This window comes from Nyctibius grandis, chromosome 24 (assembly GCF_013368605.1).
Source record: "Nyctibius grandis isolate bNycGra1 chromosome 24, bNycGra1.pri, whole genome shotgun sequence".
NCBI classification, from domain to species: Eukaryota; Metazoa; Chordata; class Aves; order Nyctibiiformes; family Nyctibiidae; genus Nyctibius; species Nyctibius grandis.
In genome coordinates, this window is record NC_090681.1 from 2648523 (window position 1) to 2667933 (window position 19411).

A 19411-nucleotide genomic window follows, 5' to 3' on the forward strand; every position below is an offset into this window, starting at 1 on the left:
GTTCGGCGGAGGGGATTTCGCAATGAAAAAAATACTTGGGATTGGCTAAAATTGTACCTATTTGCTTGAAAATAAGCCCCCGCCGAAGCGTTGGGATGGTTTAGGTCAGGTCGTGGCTCCCCGGCTGCGCTCACCCGTGGATCCTTCCCCTGGGCTCACAACGGGGCTGCGACCGCAGCGGCCCCAGGCACCTTCCCTGGGCTATTCGCACAATAAAGTTATTTATTTGCTGTGATTTTAAAAGGAAAGGGCCTGGCCTGTTCCTCAGCTCCGCTACCGGGAGAACCTTGCGTCACTAAACAAATAACAAACCTGGCTTAGCCAAATGCAAAGGAAAAAAACCCCAATAAACCCACCAAAATAAAGATCTGCTCCCTGCCATTGCCCGGCTGCGAGAAAAGGTCTCGCTGCTTTGGAAAGATTTTATCTGCCAACTAATTCCACGTGAAATCCAGCTCGGGAGGTGCCTTCTGCAGAGAGAAAGCCCAGGGCTTCCATCGACCCCCTGCATCAAGCAAGGGCTCTCCCTGGCTCAGGTGTTGCTGAAGATTTCTCCAGGGTCCGTCTTCCAAAAGTTGAGATTGAAACAACAAAAAGAAGGGAGTGAGGGGGGGGAAATGCTGGGTTGGTTGGTCTGCTTGTCAGGTATCACGTCTGAGTGCCCGTATCTCACCTCGTCCCAGTTGTAGGGCAATGTACAACCCCCAAACACTGTGAAAAACCAGCAAGGGAATAAAAGCAACCCAGTGTTTATTACGGAAACGAAACACCCTTGATCCACGAGCAGCTGGGCTGGCGAAACTGAAAAACCCCGATCGCCCAAGCCCTAGAAAACATCCCCTACAGACGAGCGCCGCAGCCCTGACCCTCCTCTCCGCCCTGGCAGCCCCCACCCCTCCTGCCAGCGCCTGCACGAGCTCCAAACCACACGGACAGCCCTTCCTCCCCACGAAAACGCAGTCCCACAAGTACCCAGTGCCAAAATGTCATAGGAAACCCCAAATCAATCACTTCCCAGCGACGTGGTTACCTTCAGTGCACGGCCAGAGCTACCCACTGATGGGAGCTAGAAATGCACGCGGGGATCCTGCTCTGCAAACCAGAGTTTGGAAATTAAACCCCTTCCTACAGCCTCATCACTTGCAGTTTTTTCCTTATCACCCAAAGGGCTTCTTCATTTCCTGGCACATCTTGTCTTGACCTTGTTCTCCCAGTAAAAGCCCTCCCGCTCGGATGGAGATGGAGCTGGACCAGGCTGGCTTCCCAGCAGGACCTGCCTCCCTCTGCTGACGGGAAAGGACACTACAGAGCCAGGGACACGCCAAAAACACCTCCCCGAGATCCTGCTGCTGGCAAAGCACGAGAGCTTCGGCTCTGCCCTTCTCGCCCCGGCATCGGTGCTGGATTTAAGAAGATGAGGGCAAATATAAAAAAAAAAACACATCATCTTTGCTTAAAAGCAAAGACCATCCTCACACGGTGAGAATTCAACAGCCAGAGGTAGGTCCTCAGTATTTTTAAAACTAGGTTTTATTTTCACCTCATATAAAGTCTCTCCGGAACACAGCAGCAGAACCGGCCCTGCCCCACCTGGGGCAGCACGGGACGGCGCAAGCTGAAAAGCGATTTACCCTCGGGTGGGCCGGACCCTGCTGTGCTGCTGCAGCCACAGTCACACCAAGCTTTTCACACCAAGCTTTGCAGGGGAATTTCGACAGAAGCCGCAGGAGCTGGGCACTGCTGGGGGGGTCGCGGGGCCGTCCCACCCCAGCCAGCTCCCCGGCCCCTCCTGGCCAGGCTCACCCCACCCAGCCCCTCCAAGAGCCGAGCTCACGGGCACTCCCCGCAGTCCGAGATAATCACCTTCTGCTTCGGTTTCCCGTCTTTGGTGCCCTGAGCCTTTGAGAAAGGAGCAGCAGGAATTAAAGGCACGAAGTCCAAGGGCAGGAAGGAGGTGGGCTCTGCCCCAACCGCCCCCCGCTGCTGGCACCTACCTCGATCTCCCGCACCACGTCCATGCCCTCCGTCACCTCCCCGAACACCACGTGCTTCCCGTCCAGCCAGTCTGTTTTATCACAAGTGACGAAGAACTGGGAGCCGTTGGTGTTTGGGCCAGAGTTTGCCATCGATAACAGCCCTGGGATCAAGAAATGCAGTGTTATGGCTGGGGAGGGAGCGATGAGCTCTGGCACGCGAGCCGCTACATCGACCCAAACCCATTCCTGTGCCCTGCAAAACGCTGCCAGTTTTAGGAAAGTCTTTGAATATTAAACTCCACAGAAACTGTGGGAAACCAACTGTATCAAAACACTTGCAAGCACGAAAGATGGAAAGGGGTAGAGATTGCTCATCTATTTTTAGTTGCAGTAATAGAAAAGCTGTTTGGAGATAAACCTGTTTTGCTTTTTGCTGCTTTTCATAGTCACGCTGTGACTTTCCCCCTTTAAAATCAAACAGGAAAGCAGCTTTAAAACTCTTTCTCCATTATATAATACTGGAAATTAACAGTGTGTGGATGGAGAGTGAACGATGCCTTTCTGCTTGTAGCAGATCCCACCGCAGCAGCAGCATTTGGCTAATTTAAATTATCATTCAGGGCTGCTACTATCAACACGGTCTAGGTCAAAACAGCCCAAGTGTGGCCCCTAGATGATGTTGAGCCATTTTGCCCTCCAGCCCCGGCCTGGGAAGATGCCTCTACCTGGCCCCGTGTGTTTGAGAATGAAGTTTTCATCATCAAACTTCTTCCCATAGATGGATTTGCCTCCGGTGCCGTTGTGGTTGGTGAAGTCGCCGGCCTGACACATGAACTGGGGGATGATGCGGTGGAAGCTGCTCCCTTTGAAGCCGAAGCCTTTCTCGTGGGTGCAGAGGCAGCGGAAATTCTCTGTACGGGGGTGAGGGTGAGAGGTGAGGGCTGCGTCGCAGCTGGAAGGCACCGCGCGGGGAGGCTTGACCCCCTCCTCACCTGCGGTCATGGGCACCACATCCGAGCGCAGGAGCATCTGCAGCCGCCCCGCGGGTTTGTTTCCGATCTTGATGTCCATGTAAACCTGAGGGTTGGCCCGGGATTTCTTGGCGGGAGGCTCGCCCTGGGCAGGGAAAGAAAAAAGCAAGTTGAGGTGCTATTCCTCTGCTCTGCCTCCAGCCACGGCTGATCCCACACTCTCAGCCTTCGGGACAGCAGCGACACAGACAGTTCTGGTTGTTCTTCCTACCTCCTGCACCTCTGGTTTGGGGGCCTCTGCTCCTGCCTCCTCCGTGTTCTCCTCCAGAGTCTTCCCCGAAAACTTCTTCAGCCATTCATCGTCCGACCAGACTGTAACGGCACAAGGAAGGGTCAGAGCACAGGAACTGAACCGCAGGGCCACACGTGGGTCAGGGCATCCATGCAAGGAACTGGGGAATATTGTTGCTTATTTGGTTATTAAGTTATGTGGTTATCAGGATGCTGCTCAGACCCTCGAGGTCCCCAAACAGGAGACAGGGCAGAGGTCTCAGGGTCTGGGAAAGCAGAAAGGCTGATCACAAAGCTCTGAACATCCACGGGGATGCCCTCCCCTCCCGGGCACCAACTCACCAGGCCTGGATGATCCTTCTTTAATTCGCATCGGTTTGGCCAAGTTCACACGAATTGTCCTGCCGAAGAGCTCAGACTCGTTCTGGGGAGGGAAAAAAAGCAGAACAAAGCCCACCAAAAGGTAAAAAAAAAAAAATCACTGTGCCCCTCAAATCCCCCCAGAGGAAAACAAAGCTTGCTTTCCCTCCACAGCCCATGCCACACAGGGCCCCGCTCCGTGCTACTGAGAGGACAGCAGTGCCACGTGTCTCCACGGGCGAGTGGGAACAGCGTCCGTACCATGTTGTCAATAGCTGCTGCTGCATCCTGCCAAAAAAGCCAAAGAAAATCATTATTATAATTTCTTCTCTCTACCTTTAAAAGCAAGGCTCAGCATATACGTGCCCCAGCATTTCGTTGCAAAAAAGATTGCCAAAGGACTGTCTTCCTAAAGCTCATCTACCCCGGGGCTGTATGAACTGATGGAACTTGCAAGAGCCGTATCTGAACCAGTATCTGGGGCTCATCTTCCCACAACTAATCCAATAAACTCACAGAATCCCAGAATCAATCAGGTTGGAAGAGCCCTCTGGGATCATCGAGTCCAACCATTGCCCTGACACCACCATGGCAACTAGACCAGGGCACTAAGTGCCATCTCCAGGCTTTTCTTAAACCCCTCCAGAGATGGTGACTCCACCACCTCCCTGGGCAGCCCCTTCCAATGGCTAATGACCCTTGCTGAGAAGAAATGCTTCCTAATGTCCAACCTGACCCTCCCCTGGCGAAGCTTGAGGCTGTGTCCTCTTGTCCTAGCGCTGGTTGCCTGGGAGAAGAGGCCGACTCCCACTGCGCTACAACCTCCCTTCATCCTCCACCCGCTGCCACACGCTGTCCCCAGCGGTAAGGGGACCCAGCCCCAAAACCCCAGGGCAGAGGAGCCCCGGGCAGCTCAAGCACTCGCCCCTTTCTCACCTCGGCCAGCTCGAACTCAACGAAGGCGAATCCCCGGTGCTTTTCTGGAGAGAGAGAAGCGGTCACGGGCAGCACAGACACACCGGTACCACAGTGACCCAGCAGCGGTCGGACCCCGTCCCGTCCCCCCGGCAGAGCTCGCTCCCCCCTTCACCCGCTCCGCACCGCCGGGACGCGGCGTCCCCCGGGCCCGCCCCGCCCCGGAGCCCCCCCGGGCCACGCACCCGTCTCGTAGTCCAGCGGGATCTGGATGTCGGTGATGTCCCCGAAGGGGATGAAGGCGGCGTGCAGCACCTTCTCGTCCACCTCCTCGGCCAGCCCGCCTGCGGGGGGACAGCGGTCACCGCCTGCGGGCCCGGCCCCGGCCCCTGCCCCGGCCCCGCCACTCACCCACGTACAGCACCCGCTTGGACGCCGCCATCTTGCCCCGGGCCCGGCCCGCCCCGGAACCGCGCGGCGGCTCCGCCCGCCCCGGCCGCCCCTTCCGCGGGGCGGGGACGGCGGCGAGCGGCTTCTCCGGGGGGCGGGCGACCTCCGAGGGGTCCTCGGGCTGCGCCGGGGCCGGGCGCAAGGCGCTGCGAGGGCGCTCGGCTGCCAGCACGGAGCGGGGCCGGCCGCCACCGCCTTTTCCAGGGGATTCTTGCTTATTTTACTAGGAAAAGTGGCACTTACAGCCATAAACCCCGGGAGCCCTTTCCACTCTCTTGGGACTCTCCATCCACCAGCTTCTGGTGCTTTCCAAGCCCAAATGAAGTCTCAAGTTCCACTATGGAACAGGCATATAGCCACATTCCTCTGGCAGAAGCATCTCTCCGAAGCACTGAGTTGTATACACTGACTTGAACAACACTTTTTATCCCAAAGGATCACCCAAAATAGTTTCCAAAGCATCTATCAACCCATTTATCCACACAGCCACCTTTATAGAGTATAAAATAACAACAGAACCTGGAAAACATCCAGCTAAAAACAAATACTCACAACAGCAAAGCCTCATCCTCTGCAGGAGAGGAGAGAAGGGAGCCAAACCCCTTTTACACTTCACTTGCAAAATGCCTCCCAAGCCCTTTATTAGACCACCACTTAGTTATATTCATCTCCCATTTCGGACACTAACCAAACCCAACAATCTGCCTGCGGCACAACTTTAACACAACTGCTTCAAAACAGTGATTGGGCAAAATTAACAAGCCAAATAACTCAAATCACAATTTTAATATATCAGTCCTATGACAGCTGCCCATCAGTTTAATTTGACTAAGCCACATCACACTTACTCATGAAATCTAGAGAAATGATGACAAACGCAGTGAAAGTTTTTATTCCTTTATTGATAAATGCTTTCCAGACTTTCCAAACTGTATTGTTCAGTTAAAACCAAAACCACAAAATACTTTCAACCTAAAATCCTCAATGTCCTGCTCAGAAGACACAAAGGGTAGCTCTGTCCTGTCCACAAAGGAAAAGCTTGCAAGCCCAATTCTGGTTTTGGAAATCTAGAGCTTCAGAGTTGGCTTTTTTAAATAAGATCTTAAAGATTAATTTACAAAATGCAATATAACTATGTGATATGATGCATGGCATTGAGATCTGCAGGACAGTGAAGAATCTTCAAACATCTTCAGCTGATGTCTATGAAGGGGCTATTTGGCTTCTTTGCATCCTAGAGGAAAAGACGACAAGAAGTTACCTTGTCACTAGAACAACTTGTGTCTCTCTCATTTTATTTCCCAGATTAGAAGTTTCACGAGACTCATCTCAATACATTATTCCTTCCTTGACATGTCAACTGCTAGGAACACCTCAGGGACTTACCAACATCTTTCTGATGCTTAATTAAACTGAGATTTCTGAAGAATATTTCTAAAGCTTCTACAATAAGGATTCCATTGGGAGAAAGTACATAAGGGGTTTTTTTTGTTTTGTCTTTTAAAGAGTGGACTAAAAGCAGACAAGTGCTGCACCCAGACCTACACAGGCCTCCAGACTGGCTGCATTCACTAACCATCATGCCATCTTTATTCTGATTCTGGAAGGTTTTAAGTGAAGCTAAGGACTGAGACACTCACCAGTCTTCCTGGGTTTAAGAGGTAGCAGCAACCACACCGACCTTCTGGGCAGCTTCTTTCTTGGCTTGGTGAGCCTGCAACACTGCAACGGCCTCCTCCACCTCGGGGAGACAAGTTATCTAGTGAGACCTGCTCTCTTGACCAAAGCCTCGCACAATTCACTCCATCTAAAGGGAACAGGCCGGTTTACCTTTGACCGGAGGGACTCTGGAGACTCTAGCATGTGCAGTAGCTCTGAGTTGTCAATCTCTAGCAGCATTCCTGTGATCTTCCCCGCAAGGCTGGGGTGCATAGCTTGAATCAGAGGGAACAAACGTTCTCCTGGGAAAAAAAAAAAGCAGTTCAGACAAGAGAGTTTCAATTAAAAAGTCATCTTTGAAACCTGAGGGGATTTCCACAGTAAAAGAATCTGTAAGAACTGGAGTATCACTCACCCAGCATCTGTTTCTGCTCCTGGGGAGGGGCAGCAGCCAGCATGGAGGCCGTCAGCGGTTCCTGTCCCTGCACATGTACCGCAGGCTGAGGTGCCTATAGAAGGGCAGACATGAGAGTTCTGAAATAGATACCAGGCTGATTGCTTCATATTTAGAGACAATAATAAGATATTCCCTCCTTCTAACACACAATCTTTGTCAAACCTACAGCAGACTTAAGTTTCAGAAATGGACAGATAAGGTGCCCTTGGTTCAAACACACTCCCTGAACACAAAACCCTCTAATGTCACACACGGGCACTGTAAATACCTTACAAAAACTGGATCAAACATTGAGAGACAAATATCACAATTGAGGAAGAGCAACATCCATGCCTGCTTTTTTTTACAATGGAGAGGTTTGTGGGAGAAGCAAACTGTGCCTTCAATGGTACCCTAGTGAGGATTTGGCAAAGAGGTGAGAGGATGAATGGCTGCAAAATGGGAAAGCAAAACTAAGAAAAATACCCTTACAGCAAACCTAGGTAAAGAAGGGCTTGCAAGTACAAGACTGATAAACCAAGTGGGTTGCCCCTGACAAAGGTACAGCTGCCAGGTTTTTAAATTCCAAATCATGATGCCTGTCTGGGTTATAAAAGTTTCTGTAAAAACACTTCAGTTGCATGTAAAACCTGCTGGACTGCAGCAACTGCAGGGACTTCAGAGCCCAGCCCCTCGTGTTACCTGCAAAGGCTGCACAGCGGGGTGTGGGCTGCGGACACTTGAGGCGTATTTGTAAGGAGGAACCGCTCTGGGAGCGGGGGCAGCTACAGGCGGGCGAGGAGCTAAACTCTGCGCTGCGGTGCCAACACCTGCGAAAGAAGAGAACAGAATTACAAACAGCTGTAGCAACACGCAAGCAAGCTGGGATGTCTGATATTAACTGCTGAATTCAGACTATGCCCTGCACAGTTTAATACTTCTTTAGAAACTGGTGTCTCCCAAATGCAACTGGCTACTTTAGGAAGGGGCTGTTCTCCCTAAACTAAACCATGCATTCCACATCCTGCAGTTAAGGTATTTTCTAGTTATTCACTGGAATAAAATGAATTTGGATGCTCTACTCTGAAAACAATATCAATAACCTTCAGAGCATTTTTTTTCTTTTGAGTAGTAAATGTTGCAAAGGTGTAGAGATGAGTTCCAAACCAGTGGAAAACAACCCATCTGGATTTCCACTGCTGTGCTGTAGCACCAACTGTCCCCAGACCTGCACTGCACAGCAAGGAATAGGAAAGATTCAGGTGCTGTCTCTGCCCCTTGCTCCGGGTGGCCTTTGGTTATCCATATCTGACAACCATCTTTGGAAATAGAAGTCAAATCTCAATAGCATCCATCCTCCTCCTCCCTCACAGTCAATGGGAAGAGCCTGGGAGGCAGACACCTTACCAACTCGCTGGGCAGCGGCAGGGAGGCCACGAGAGGCCGGAGCATTGCCGGCAGGGGCCAGATGGCGCAGTGCTGGCCGGGGTCCAGACTGGCGCATGGCATTTGGCATTCCCTGGAAGCCTAATGGAAGAAATGAGGGGAAGTCCTCAAAACAGAACTGACTGGCAAGTCAGGACAGTCACAGCTACACGAAGCAGGTTGGGGTTGTGCATGGAAAGGAAAGCATGCATTTTTCTTGTTGGAAAGTACAGTCAAGAGGGTCATACAACCAAAGTATTCTCTAGCATGCTCACCTTGAGGTCTTCCCCCTTGCTGCCAGCGTGGGTTGGGTCTCATCTGTGTCATCTGATTGGGTGCATAGTAAGTGGGTCTGCTCTGAGCCTGAAGAAAGATAGACAAGCTCAGAGGCAACTTCTAAGTGAATAACAAACGTTGTTTATGACATGTTTTGGCAGTTGTTGCCAGGACTTGAAACTCAATTCACATTAAAACAGGCAGCTGGGAGTCACAGAATTAACTCCACTGACTGCACACCTCATTAGGAGTTATTTGCTTACAGGCATAAGAAAGGCTCAATGAGATTACTGCAGCTGAATCATCAAAGCTCCAAGACAGGTTAAAAAAAAAAACACACTAGCTCAGCTCACCTGGGGCACAGCAGGCATGAAATATCCCCCAGCAGCAGGCTGGAACTGATTAATGATTGTGTTGGCAGGCAAGGCCCTCATCCCAGCAATGCGCTGCATGTACTGATTAGTGAGATGGGCCTTTCGCTCTTCCTTCCTTTGTGCAAGTGCAACGTACAAGGGCTTTGAGCCCACAATTCGCCCATTCATCTCTGTCACAGCTTTCGTAGCTTCCTCTGGAGAGGAAAAGCAGACAAAGCCAAAGCCTTTGCTCCGTCCATCTTCCAGCATCACCTGCAGTAAAGATCAGTTGCTAGTGGAGTACCATTACAAGAACTCAGCCTAAGAATCCGTATTGTTAAAATGTCAAATTTCAGACAGGTAGGATGTAACTGTTGCAGAGGTGTAGAGACAGGTACTCAATGATTGAAGTCACCTGCCTGGATTTACTCTGCTTTACTGTACGCACCATGTATCCCCAGGCCCACACTGCACAGTAAGGAATGGGAAAGACTTGGTGCAGCCTCGAAACACGCATAGGGAAATGTCACTTCATGCTGATTGGGAGTCATCTCAAACAAGCATGTTTGCCACTTCCTGCCTCCTCTTTTCATGAAGGAATGAAGCAAGTTTTCAGTAAAATCCCACCAAAACCCAAAGAAATCTGTGTATTTACTAGTCCAGATGTTCTCAGGACCACAATGACCAGGGGACACAAGAACAGCCCTTCAATCCCATGTTGATAACAGTTCCTTCTTCAGGCTTTAAAATCCAAATACCCAAAAACCTCACAATACCTTGGCACTCGTTATTGACCCAAAAGGTGAGAACTCCTTCCTCAGTTTTTCATCATCTATAGTGTCATCTAGGTTTTTAATGTACAGGTTAACACCCTAGAAGGGAGAGAACAAGAAGACATTCATAACATTAAAGAAAATCTCACGCACATTGACTCTTAGCACCCATCTGCCAGAGCTGAAATTTGCCTCAATACTCTAAATTTAGCGTAATGTTCCCCTCGTACCACCCAAAGCTGAAGGCGATAAATGTTGCAAAGGTGTAGAGACAAGTCCCACTGTGGTGAAAGGGAGCTTGTCTGGATTTCCTCTGCTTTCCTGTTGCATCAGGTATCCCCAGTCCAGCACTATATTGCAAGGAGTGGGAAAGATTCAGATGCAATCTCTGACATGTCCCAGTTTGGCCATAAATTAGAGAGACAACAATACAGGGTTGTGCTGTCTCTTTCCATCCTTCTAGGTGTCCCCATTTGAAAGTAAAGGAGACTGCACAACTGTTTTCTTGTGTCCTCCTAAACAATTCATCGCCAAGACTATGCCCTGGTGCCCTCTTTGCTCCCAAATACCACGGAGTCGCCTTTACATTTTAACTCCCAGGATATCTCACAGCACAATGACTGATCACTTCGTCAGTTCCTTTCAAGTCTGCCAACAGACTGAAAATGGTGCTTGAATTCAGAGAAGGAACAGACTATTCACCTGGTAGCGGCTGAGTCTCTCTTGTTTTAGCTGTTCAAACTTCCGTTTCAGCTCTGCCTGGCGCTCAACCTTCTTCTGGGCTCGGCCTACAAACACCATTTTCCCATTGATATCCTTTCCATTCATTTCTTCTACTGCCTGGACAGAGGGTTCAAGAGGAAACCGTCAACTGCTGAAACAAGACAGCACCTGATCCTGTTAAGAACAGGACTGTCCAAAGCTCAGTTTGTATCCCTTCCTGTGAGCCAATAAACCAAGGCTGCCACATTACCTTTGCACTGCTTCCATGTAACAACAGGCTAATTAAAGACAAACTGAAGTTCTCAGGAGAGACCATGCTGACAACACCACTGTAAGTGCTGGACTAACAGCAACTTGTGCATTTATGCCCCCTCCTTGCAGTTAAGGCCAAATTTTAACAAGCATTCTGCTTAGAGAAGATCATTTCTAAGCAATGTTCTCACTCTAGATGCCTTCCTCCTCCTGTAGCCCTGCATCATAGTATTTCTTCAGCAATTAACATTCTTGATTATACCACTGCATTCTGTGTGGATCTAGTTACCCTTGAATGTCAAGCTAGTAACGTGCAAAAGGTTTCTAAGTCCCCACATCTAGAAGAGGTTATGCCTGAGGCAGAATTTTCTCTCATTTCAGTAACAGGCTCCTATGCTAAACCAAGTTGTTCTTCTCTGAAGACACCCAGAGCAGCATTAGAAATGGTCATACCTTGTTAGCATCTTCATGCTTTTCAAAGCTTACAAAGCCAAAGCCTTTGGATTTTCCAGTGGGGTCTGTCATCACTTTAACACTCAGAGTTTTACCTGTTACCAAGGGACAGGGTTAGTAAAATATCACAGAACTATTTCAAGACTAATAAACACCATATAATAGCCCCAGCCTTCTCTCTCTCTCTCATCTGCTGGTCAGCCTCTGCCTCCTGTCCAACATTTGGCACAACTTCTACCCACACCTCAGCTCTCTGTATCCCTCAGCCTCAGAGTGACCCACGTAGAGCTATACAGATGGTAGCAGCACCGTTAAACTACCATGGGTCATGAAATTCACAGCCTCATTAAAAGTGATTCTGTATTTACCATATTTGCTGAAAAGTTCCTTTAGTCTTTCATCATCCATGTCGTCCCCAAAGTTCTTAATATAAACATTGGTGAATTCCTTTGCCTTGGCTCCCAACTCAGCCTCCCGCTCTTTACGAGACTTGAATCTCCCAACAAATCTGTAAGAAAGAACGAACATCCCAATAAGCAGCTTGTTTTTAAGAGTAGAAAAACAATGTGTGATTTGCAGTGAGGCAAAAAATGAGTGTGTAGTAGGAGCTAGGAATGGCGACAAGAAAGCGTGACAGGAGAAGGACAAACAGGCCACAGACCAACCAGAAAAATCACCTGTCCTATGGCGGAGAGAGTTGGACAAGGATGCCCACCCAGCTCTGCAGTGGAGAGAGTACTGGCCACAGAAACCCACCCCAGCCCACTAGCAGAGAGGTACAAACCAAGGCTTGGTTAGGGAAACCCACCAGCCCTGTAATGGAGGGGTAGCAGGCCATGGCTTGGGCAGGGTCACTCACCAGCCCTGTAGTGGAGAGGTAGCAGGCCAAGGCTTGGGCCAGGAGAACCAGTGCCTTGTGTGTCCCTGTTAATACCGAGATGCATCACGGTTCATGCGATCGTTGCTGCTTCTGGCTGTGACACTCACACTTTGCGGTCGTTTAGCAGCATGCCGTTCATCTTCTCGATGGCTCTATCTGCAGCATCCTGGGTCTCAAAGTGCACAAATGCGTAGCCCTTAGAGCCATTCTCATCACACACCACCTAGACATGGGGAAGGAAAACAAAACGTCAGCTCTCTGAACTCATTTTCTCCTCTGTCACGCTCAGACACAAGGCCAGCACGCTAAAATAGGTTACTGCCAAGGGTCAACACTAGGAAGATGTGATCTGTGGATCAGACTTGCACGCTCCATCTCATGTAACTTCAACAATCCCTGGGCTTTTGGTCAACTCTGCCTTTCAGAGACTCCACTCCTCACTTGGTGGAAGATGTCCCTTGTGCTTCCTACGTTGGACGTGTCTGATCATGTCACTGCTATACAGAATTGGACAAAGTAACCACATCTCACCTTGCAGGACAAAATATTCCCAAACGCTGAGAATGTGTCATAAAGTGCCTTGTTATCAATGGATTTGTCCAGGTTCTTAATGAAGACATTCCCAACCCCTGACTTCCTCAAGGAGGGGTCCCTCTGAGACCACATGATGCGAATGGGTTTTCCTTTGATCACATCAAAATTCATGGTATCTAGAGCACGCTCAGCTGCAAGAGAAGTCAAGAACAGATTTCTGTGGTTTATTAAAGAATAAAGGTTTCCATCGTGTGGGTGATTGATTGTTTTCTCTGAATTCTACTCAGCTCATGGAGACATTTGGGGCAACATCACGTGCAACCAACTTCAATGACTTTTCAACTCAGTGTTTCAAGGGAGGTCTTTGCAGCATGGTCACTAGAAGCGTTTAAGTATACAATAGGTTTCATAAACTATTTCAGATTTACATGTTAGTAATGTTTTAACAACCACAGCAAAATGAATATCAAAATGCCTGGGGTTTATTACTTATATTCTTAATTATTATAAAGGTAAATTGTTGCACCCAAAGAAGGAAAGGAAATACAGGAAACCCTGGGGAAAAAGGGTAGATGTCACGCTTTTCATGAAGCTGACATCTACCCATACCCATTTCTATTAAGAGAAAAGGATCATCTCCCTGTCAGGTCAGGGAAAATGTGCATGAACACGTGGCTGGCTGGGAAGAAGACATGAGTCACCCTCTATAACTTACGTGGCCAAAAAATGATTGCCAAGTTGCTCAATCTAAAGATGACAGCAAGAGTGGACAAAATTCTGGGAAAAAAAAGTCCATATACTCAACCTGATTAACAGGGAAGTGTTTATCTAACCTCTCAAACCCCAGCACTGCCATTCTAACCTACACTGAAACCCCCCTCCACGATTCTATTTCTGCTACCTACTGATATATTAAAAGGATCATTACGTACACACATTAGGATCTTGTTCATAAAACTGAGATGCTTGGGACTCTTCTGTGCCAGAGAACACTCCCAGTGTGCAGAGAAAAGGAAAGACACTTAATTTCCAGCATGAAGCAGGGAAAGAGAGGGATAGACAGGCATTAAAATCAAGGGATATTAACAGGGCAGAACCCAAGTTTTCCAAATTTGTTTGTCTCAATTCTTCCAGGCCACCTTCACCCACTGATACTTGCTGATTAGATTTCAGGAGCAGCAAATTCAAGGAAAATGCCAATTCGAACACCTTCTCCTTTCATCTGACTGCTGGTGCAACCAGAGGAACTACTCAGCACTTCACAGAACTATCCCTAGGAACTCCAACGAGACATTGCCTATGGAAGTCTCCCACGCTCCCTGCCCCAAAAGCCAGTTTCAACTACTGCGTGGAAGTTTCTCAGAACTTTTCATGTGCTTTGAAAATGTTTTTTTGTTGTTGTTGCTTTTTAAATTGAAGTGGTGCTGTCACTATTTTCCTCAGTCCTTCACATATATCCCCAGCTGGAAAACAAGCTCTGATGGACTTAATTCCTGAAGTAGTCAGGCTTCAAAAAAAAAAAATTATTTAAGGAGGAAAGTTATGCTTGCTATAACTCTACTAGCTCTGTTTAGTCAAAGGTGTTAAATGCAATTAAGTGCCATGCTAAAATGATTCCTCAGCTGCTACTCTGAATCAATGCAACTGAGGTTCTTCCTGCAGTCCATTCCTAGTAGGCACTTCAGCAGGCGACTTGGTCCAGCTTGTCAAATTTGGCAGTGTTTATTTATAGCAGGGAGAGGTCCTCCAGAAGTATGTGCTGGCAAGGACACAACCTAGTTGTATATACCATTTGCAGCAGAAGCAGGGCTCCTGCTGAAAGGTGACAAGCAGATGAAGCAGTGGCATGCAACCAGAGGGAACTGTGAAACACTGCAGCAGCTACCGAGATACAGACTAGTTATGAACTTAATCCCAGTTCTTTCAAGCTTCCTAAGCATATACTTAAGCAGATACTGTTGCACTGCTCTTTCAATAGCTTGCTAGTATGGCCTCTATTATTATACTCTGCTTGAAATTCACTCAGACACTTCTTGTGAGCAGTGGTATAAGAAAGCCCTAGATGGATTCCCTGATTTGAGGGTCAAAGGTGTTCCACACCCAGGTGGAAATGCAATCACATTACACCAGTACCTAAGAAAACCTTTAAAGGATCAGTATGAATTATGTGAATGACTCAGACCAGGCACATCAAACTCATTTCCTTAATCTGAGCAAACACCTCATTTTCTTCTATTTAAGCCACAAAGCTTCAGCCATTTCAGTTCCTGTATCTGTTTCTCTCCCACTGGTTCCTGACATCCTTCCAGCAGGCTCAACTGCAACTCATATATAACATTATACACACTCTTAACCCCTTTCAGGCTTCCTTTTCATTCCTCTTCCATTGCCTTCTGGATAGGGAAAGCATATGAACGCTCCTTGCAGCTTGCCTTAGGCCTCAAAGTAATTAATCTCCCTTACAGGCTCCCTGGTGCAGAGCTAACACAACGCTGGAATTGGGGACTGTGGTTGAGCGGCATAAAGACAGATAACCACACACCCCCCAAGATTCACCCATGAGAAACTCTGCACAAGGAGTTTTATTCTGCAAAGACGGCTGCTCTGCAAACCTCCAGGCTCTGAATTATGCCACTAAGCAGAAAAGACACAACAACCCCAGCTCTGGGTTCCTTCTTGGCTTGGGAAGTGTTGTTTTCTCTGTCCTTCCAGAACTGCTTATCTCTACAGCCACATTAAAGTTTCTCTGCTTCATTATCTGAGTTGTCATGTCATGACTGTTGTCAATGTTATGGAATGCAATTAAATTGCACGAGGAACACATGAAAAAGGAAATTCAGCTTTTCTTTCAAATGAAATGAGTTTGTTTTCTTTCCCTTCTTCACAGTCAAAAAGAATAAATATTAACAACCACAGCTGAGCCTGAACCAGCCAGAACTTTGAAGCATTTCCTTAATCTGCCTATCAGAGTATGACAGATTCAGTATTCAGCATTCACTGGTTATTACGCTGAAGAACTGCAGTTGAAAACAGAGCTTATTTTCACTAAAAATAACCTCTCTGCAGCAGACTGACAGTTAGACAATGCACATCCAGAAAGTAACCCCTTCCAGGGTCAAGCATCACTCCATTAGCTAACAAAAATATAAAGAAAAATACAAGCTTTGAACCAACTCGGGGACACAGGAACTCTGGAAGGACAGAGCATGTCTAGGATGTGACAGTGTGAGCTCCTGGTGGCCCCACGTAAGGGGGAAGAGTTCTGGCTACTTGACTTGCTCTATGGTCTTTCTCTAGTCACATGAAGAGAGACCTATTTCCCACATAAAAAAAGTTAAAACATTGTTTTCTTCAGGTTTATGAACCACTCATCCTTCCACAAAAGGTATCAGAGAAATGCAAACCATCATTATATCAACTTCTTTAATACCTACTACCATTCCAAGCATACAAACAACGCATCCACAAGAATTTCCCTAAAGGTTTTCAGAGCACAAAGCCTCCTGATTACTTTTACAAGGTATTTTTTAGCATCTACTATCATCCATAAATCAAAACAGATCCCTACAGTGCTACAGAACACCCCTCATCTTTTCACAGATTTAGTAAAAGTAAAATCTTACAGGCTAAAGGAAAGTTTACTTGCTGCTAAAGTCTGTGCTCTTGTGAATTGATTCTGAATTCAAGGGAAAAGTTCACTCTCACTTATCCTTTGGATGTCTATTGCATACAGATACCACTAAATCACAGCACAGAGCAATGAACTTGCACCAGTCAACAAGCAAAGGCTCTGAAAACTAGGGCAGAAAATGCTGACCCATTTTTCTTCCAGAAAAGACATGTTCTAAAATGACCTCTTCTGTCCCATCTGTCACATGCTACTGCTGCTTCAGCTCTGGAATACCTACTTGAGCAGGAGCCAAATTAAAGTATGAAAAAGAGAGTCTAGCAAGAGCAAATCAACCTGGCTTCTGCATGTGAGACAACCTGGTTTCCCATGCACTGAACAACGCATCTTCTTTCCCATTAATACAAGAATACCACTTCCCAGACTGGGAGACCCAGCCAGCTGCTTGCACAAACGCAGCAACCCACAGTCCACCAGATCTCCCCAATATTAAACTGGAGTGGGTGGGCAGCCAGAGGCTCAGCCAGTCAAACTAAGCATTCAGCCAGGGCTGACTATTCTGAACTCTTTCTGCTAGGACTGACTGGGTAAAGACCCACACAAATAGCCCAAACCTACATGAGAACGAAGGGGAACACCATGGAGATTATTCTCTTATGCGAGCTGGAACAAACCCAAGTCTTCAAAGTTTAATATCAGTAAGAGAGAAATAGGTCTATCTATCAGAGGTGTTACCAAGATGGGCATTTGCAGAGTATTTTGTAGACACCAAGCAGTAAAAAATACTCCAGCATCAGTCACTAGCAAGTGATTACTTACCCTCTAACATTTTGGTAGGCAGCTACATGGCAATACAGGTGAACAACAGTGTGGATTAGTGGGAAAAAGTGAACAAAAGTGAAGAAAAAAGCCATAGATGTGGTTGTATGTGTCACTTACCATCTGCTGGCTGCTGGAAGTTGACGTAGGCATACCCGAGGGACCGGCGGGTGATCATATCCCTGCAGACCCGAATAGAGAGGACGGGCCCAGCAGGGCTGAACTTCTCGTAGAGCATGGCCTCGGTGACATCGGGGTGCAGGTCACCCACGTACAGCGACGCCATCGGGTAACTGCTGGCAGCCGTGTTCATCTTCCACCCAGCACGTGCTCCCAGCGGGAGCCAAGGGTGGTTTATTCTTGGGGTTTCTTAAAGTCAAGCTTATCGTAAATATTTAAACTGGGGGGAAAACTCCAAATCTTATTTAAAAGCCTCGCTAAGCAGGGGGGCTGCAGAAACAGCTTGGGAGAGGAGGGCTAGCAGGAGGGTGCAGTGGGGGGGACCAGGGTTGGCTGCTCTGCCACGCCAGGCCCCGGGACAGAGAGCGGCTGAGGGGGGAGCAGAGGCCTGGAAATCAGCAAAAAACAAAGTTAAGCCTCCAGGAGAGCAGGGCTCAGAAATGAAGCCAAAATTCATACGCCAGCTCCTGAGCACTTCTCCGGTCAGCTCTGGGGCAAAACCCTCCTCGATCTCACTAAAACCACGTCCCTTATTTCGCTTTAAGAGTCTAATTTAGCCCCAATTCACCCGAGCAGAGGCTGGTTTTCTGAGGTAAAAAAAAAAAAAAAAAGGAAAAATAAATCTCTCTATAATATATACGAAGCTTTCTTTTAAAATTAAATCTTCTCTGCTAGGTTTATATTTTATATATATATAAAACAGATCGGCTCTAGTGGGGCAATAAAGAACACGCGGCGGCGGTTGAGCGCCGAGAGGGGCGGCCGGGCCGGCAGGAGGGAGCAGGCCCTGGCCCGAGCCGCGCTCGCCCGGCGCCCCCGCGCCTCCCCGTGCCCTCCCTGCCCCGCGGTCCCGGCCCGGGGCGGCGCTGGGCCCCACGCGGACTCACGCGCTGCGGCCCGGAGAGCGGAGAGGCGGCGGCGCGCGGCGGGCGCCCCTTTATAGCCGCCGCGGCGGCGTGAGCGGGGCCGCCGTGCCGCGGGGAGGAGGCGGCGGCGGCGGCGGCGAGGCCCGGTGCGGAGCGACCCCCAGCGCCCGACGCGCCGCCGCCGCCCGCTGCAGCGACCCCAGCGGCGGGAGGACCGCCGCGCCCGGCCGGCCTGGGGCGGGGCGCGCGCGCGGCCCCCGCCCGCCATTTTGGGGTCGGCAGTCGGCGACCCTCAGCGGGGACATGGCGGTTCACGGCCCCTCAGGATGCCCTGCCATCGCCCCCGCTCCGGCCTCCTCGTGTGCCCCAGGACAAGCTGGGCTGCCATTTCTTTCCTAACCGCTCCCAGCACCATGAGTCTCAAATCCCCCTGGGAGGTGCTGGCCCCTCGAATGTGCCCCCCTTCAGACCCCAGCCCCTCACCGCTCCTCAGCGAAACCTGGTTTTCCTCAGGCTGCCCAACAACATCCACCCCTCAACTCTCAGGGATGTCCGCCTCTCCCAACCCACCCAGTAAATAAACATGACAGCTTCCTAACCCTACTGATCTATGTGGCTGCCATGCAAAACAGTGCCCGGGTGGCGTTAGGAGAAGAGCCCTGCAGTCTCGCAGCTCAGCCCACGTACCGATGCCATGGCGGCTTGAGCAACACCAAAGTCTTGTCCCTGCACACGGACAACGGGCCAGATTTAGGGTGAAACTAACCCCTGCGGGCAGCTGGCAGGGACACGCTCCCACAGCAGCAGCCCCCAGAAGGGTGTTTTAGGGGTTATTTCCCACCCCATCCCCATCCTGTGCATATGGATGCCTCGTGGGGCAGCTCAGTCCTGTCACAAAACACGGGGATCCCAGCGGAGCCTCCTGGAGAGAGCAGGGCCATGGGGCTGGGACCAAAGCAGGATGAGCAGAGGAATGCACTGGGAGAACAAATAATTCCTCTGGGATAATTTTTGTTGCTGCTCCAAGCTATGGTTTTGAAGGTGTCGCTGGCGGTGAGATGAGGAGAAGCCATAGCTGTAGCTGTTCCCACAGCAATCTGCCTCCTCTTCTGCAGAGCACAATTTTTCCTCAACTAAGTGCGAGTTCCTGCGGCAGCCCCAGCGCTGTGCCAGCTCCCATCATGGGCTGCC

General features: G+C 49.3%; 2 protein-coding genes and 3 non-coding genes across 6 annotated transcripts; all 5 read right to left on the reverse strand.

Annotated features, from left to right (window-relative positions):
• Nucleotides 1-1512: 1512 nt before the first annotated feature.
• PPIE (peptidylprolyl isomerase E) lies at nt 1513-5005 on the reverse strand. The gene is made up of 10 exons (XM_068418076.1): nt 4925-5005; nt 4759-4857; nt 4535-4578; nt 3860-3886; nt 3581-3662; nt 3219-3319; nt 2969-3092; nt 2702-2887; nt 1995-2137; nt 1513-1899 (listed from the first exon to the last, which is right to left on the reverse strand). Exons 1-10 carry the CDS (start codon nt 4953-4955, stop codon nt 1831-1833), a joined length of 906 nt encoding a protein of 301 aa, XP_068274177.1. The 5' UTR covers nt 4956-5005; the 3' UTR covers nt 1513-1830.
• Nucleotides 5006-5844: 839 nt separating this feature from the next.
• On the reverse strand, nt 5845-18212 carry PABPC4 (poly(A) binding protein cytoplasmic 4). 2 transcript variants are annotated; one of them, XM_068418074.1, is made up of 15 exons: nt 17295-18211; nt 12725-12918; nt 12301-12416; nt 11682-11821; nt 11314-11408; nt 10588-10725; nt 9889-9984; nt 9113-9385; nt 8759-8846; nt 8466-8585; nt 7761-7888; nt 7038-7131; nt 6794-6924; nt 6604-6704; nt 5845-6197 (listed from the first exon to the last, which is right to left on the reverse strand). In XM_068418074.1, the coding sequence occupies exons 1-14, from the start codon at nt 17485-17487 to the stop codon at nt 6618-6620; spliced, it is 1893 nt and encodes a 630-aa protein (XP_068274175.1). In that variant the 5' UTR covers nt 17488-18211; the 3' UTR covers nt 5845-6197; nt 6604-6617. The 2 variants fall into 2 exon arrangements, with proteins under 2 accessions (XP_068274175.1, XP_068274176.1); XM_068418075.1 differs by lacking the exon at nt 8466-8585 and having other exon boundaries at nt 17295-18212.
• On the reverse strand, nt 8192-8324 carry LOC137673348 (small nucleolar RNA SNORA55). Its single transcript, XR_011049722.1, has one exon. It is a non-coding gene; the product is annotated as a small nucleolar RNA SNORA55 (small nucleolar RNA).
• LOC137673350 (small nucleolar RNA SNORA55) lies at nt 9482-9612 on the reverse strand. Its single transcript, XR_011049724.1, has one exon. It is a non-coding gene; the product is annotated as a small nucleolar RNA SNORA55 (small nucleolar RNA).
• LOC137673349 (small nucleolar RNA SNORA55) lies at nt 10136-10268 on the reverse strand. The gene has a single exon (XR_011049723.1). It is a non-coding gene; the product is annotated as a small nucleolar RNA SNORA55 (small nucleolar RNA).
• Nucleotides 18213-19411: the final 1199 nt, after the last annotated feature.

Bases quoted from the DNA above. Each gene is read 5' to 3' on its own strand.
- PABPC4 (XM_068418074.1), bottom strand. From the start codon at position 17,487: ATGAACACGGCTGCCAGCAGTTACCCGATGGCGTCGCTGTACGTGGGT. The intron at 9,985-10,587 runs GTGAATAGTCTG...TCTCCCTTCTAG, and splicing joins AGAGACTCAGCCGCTACCAG to GGTGTTAACCTGTACATTAA. The intron at 8,586-8,758 runs GTGAGCATGCTA...TTCTTCCATTAG, and splicing joins GCAAGGGGGAAGACCTCAAG to GCTTCCAGGGAATGCCAAAT.
- PPIE (XM_068418076.1), bottom strand. From the start codon at position 4,955: ATGGCGGCGTCCAAGCGGGTGCTGTACGTGG. The intron at 3,663-3,859 runs GTACGGACGCTG...TTCCCTCCCCAG, and splicing joins CAGCAGCTATTGACAACATG to AACGAGTCTGAGCTCTTCGG. The intron at 2,138-2,701 runs GTAGAGGCATCT...TCTTGATCCCAG, and splicing joins TCTCAAACACACGGGGCCAG to GGCTGTTATCGATGGCAAAC.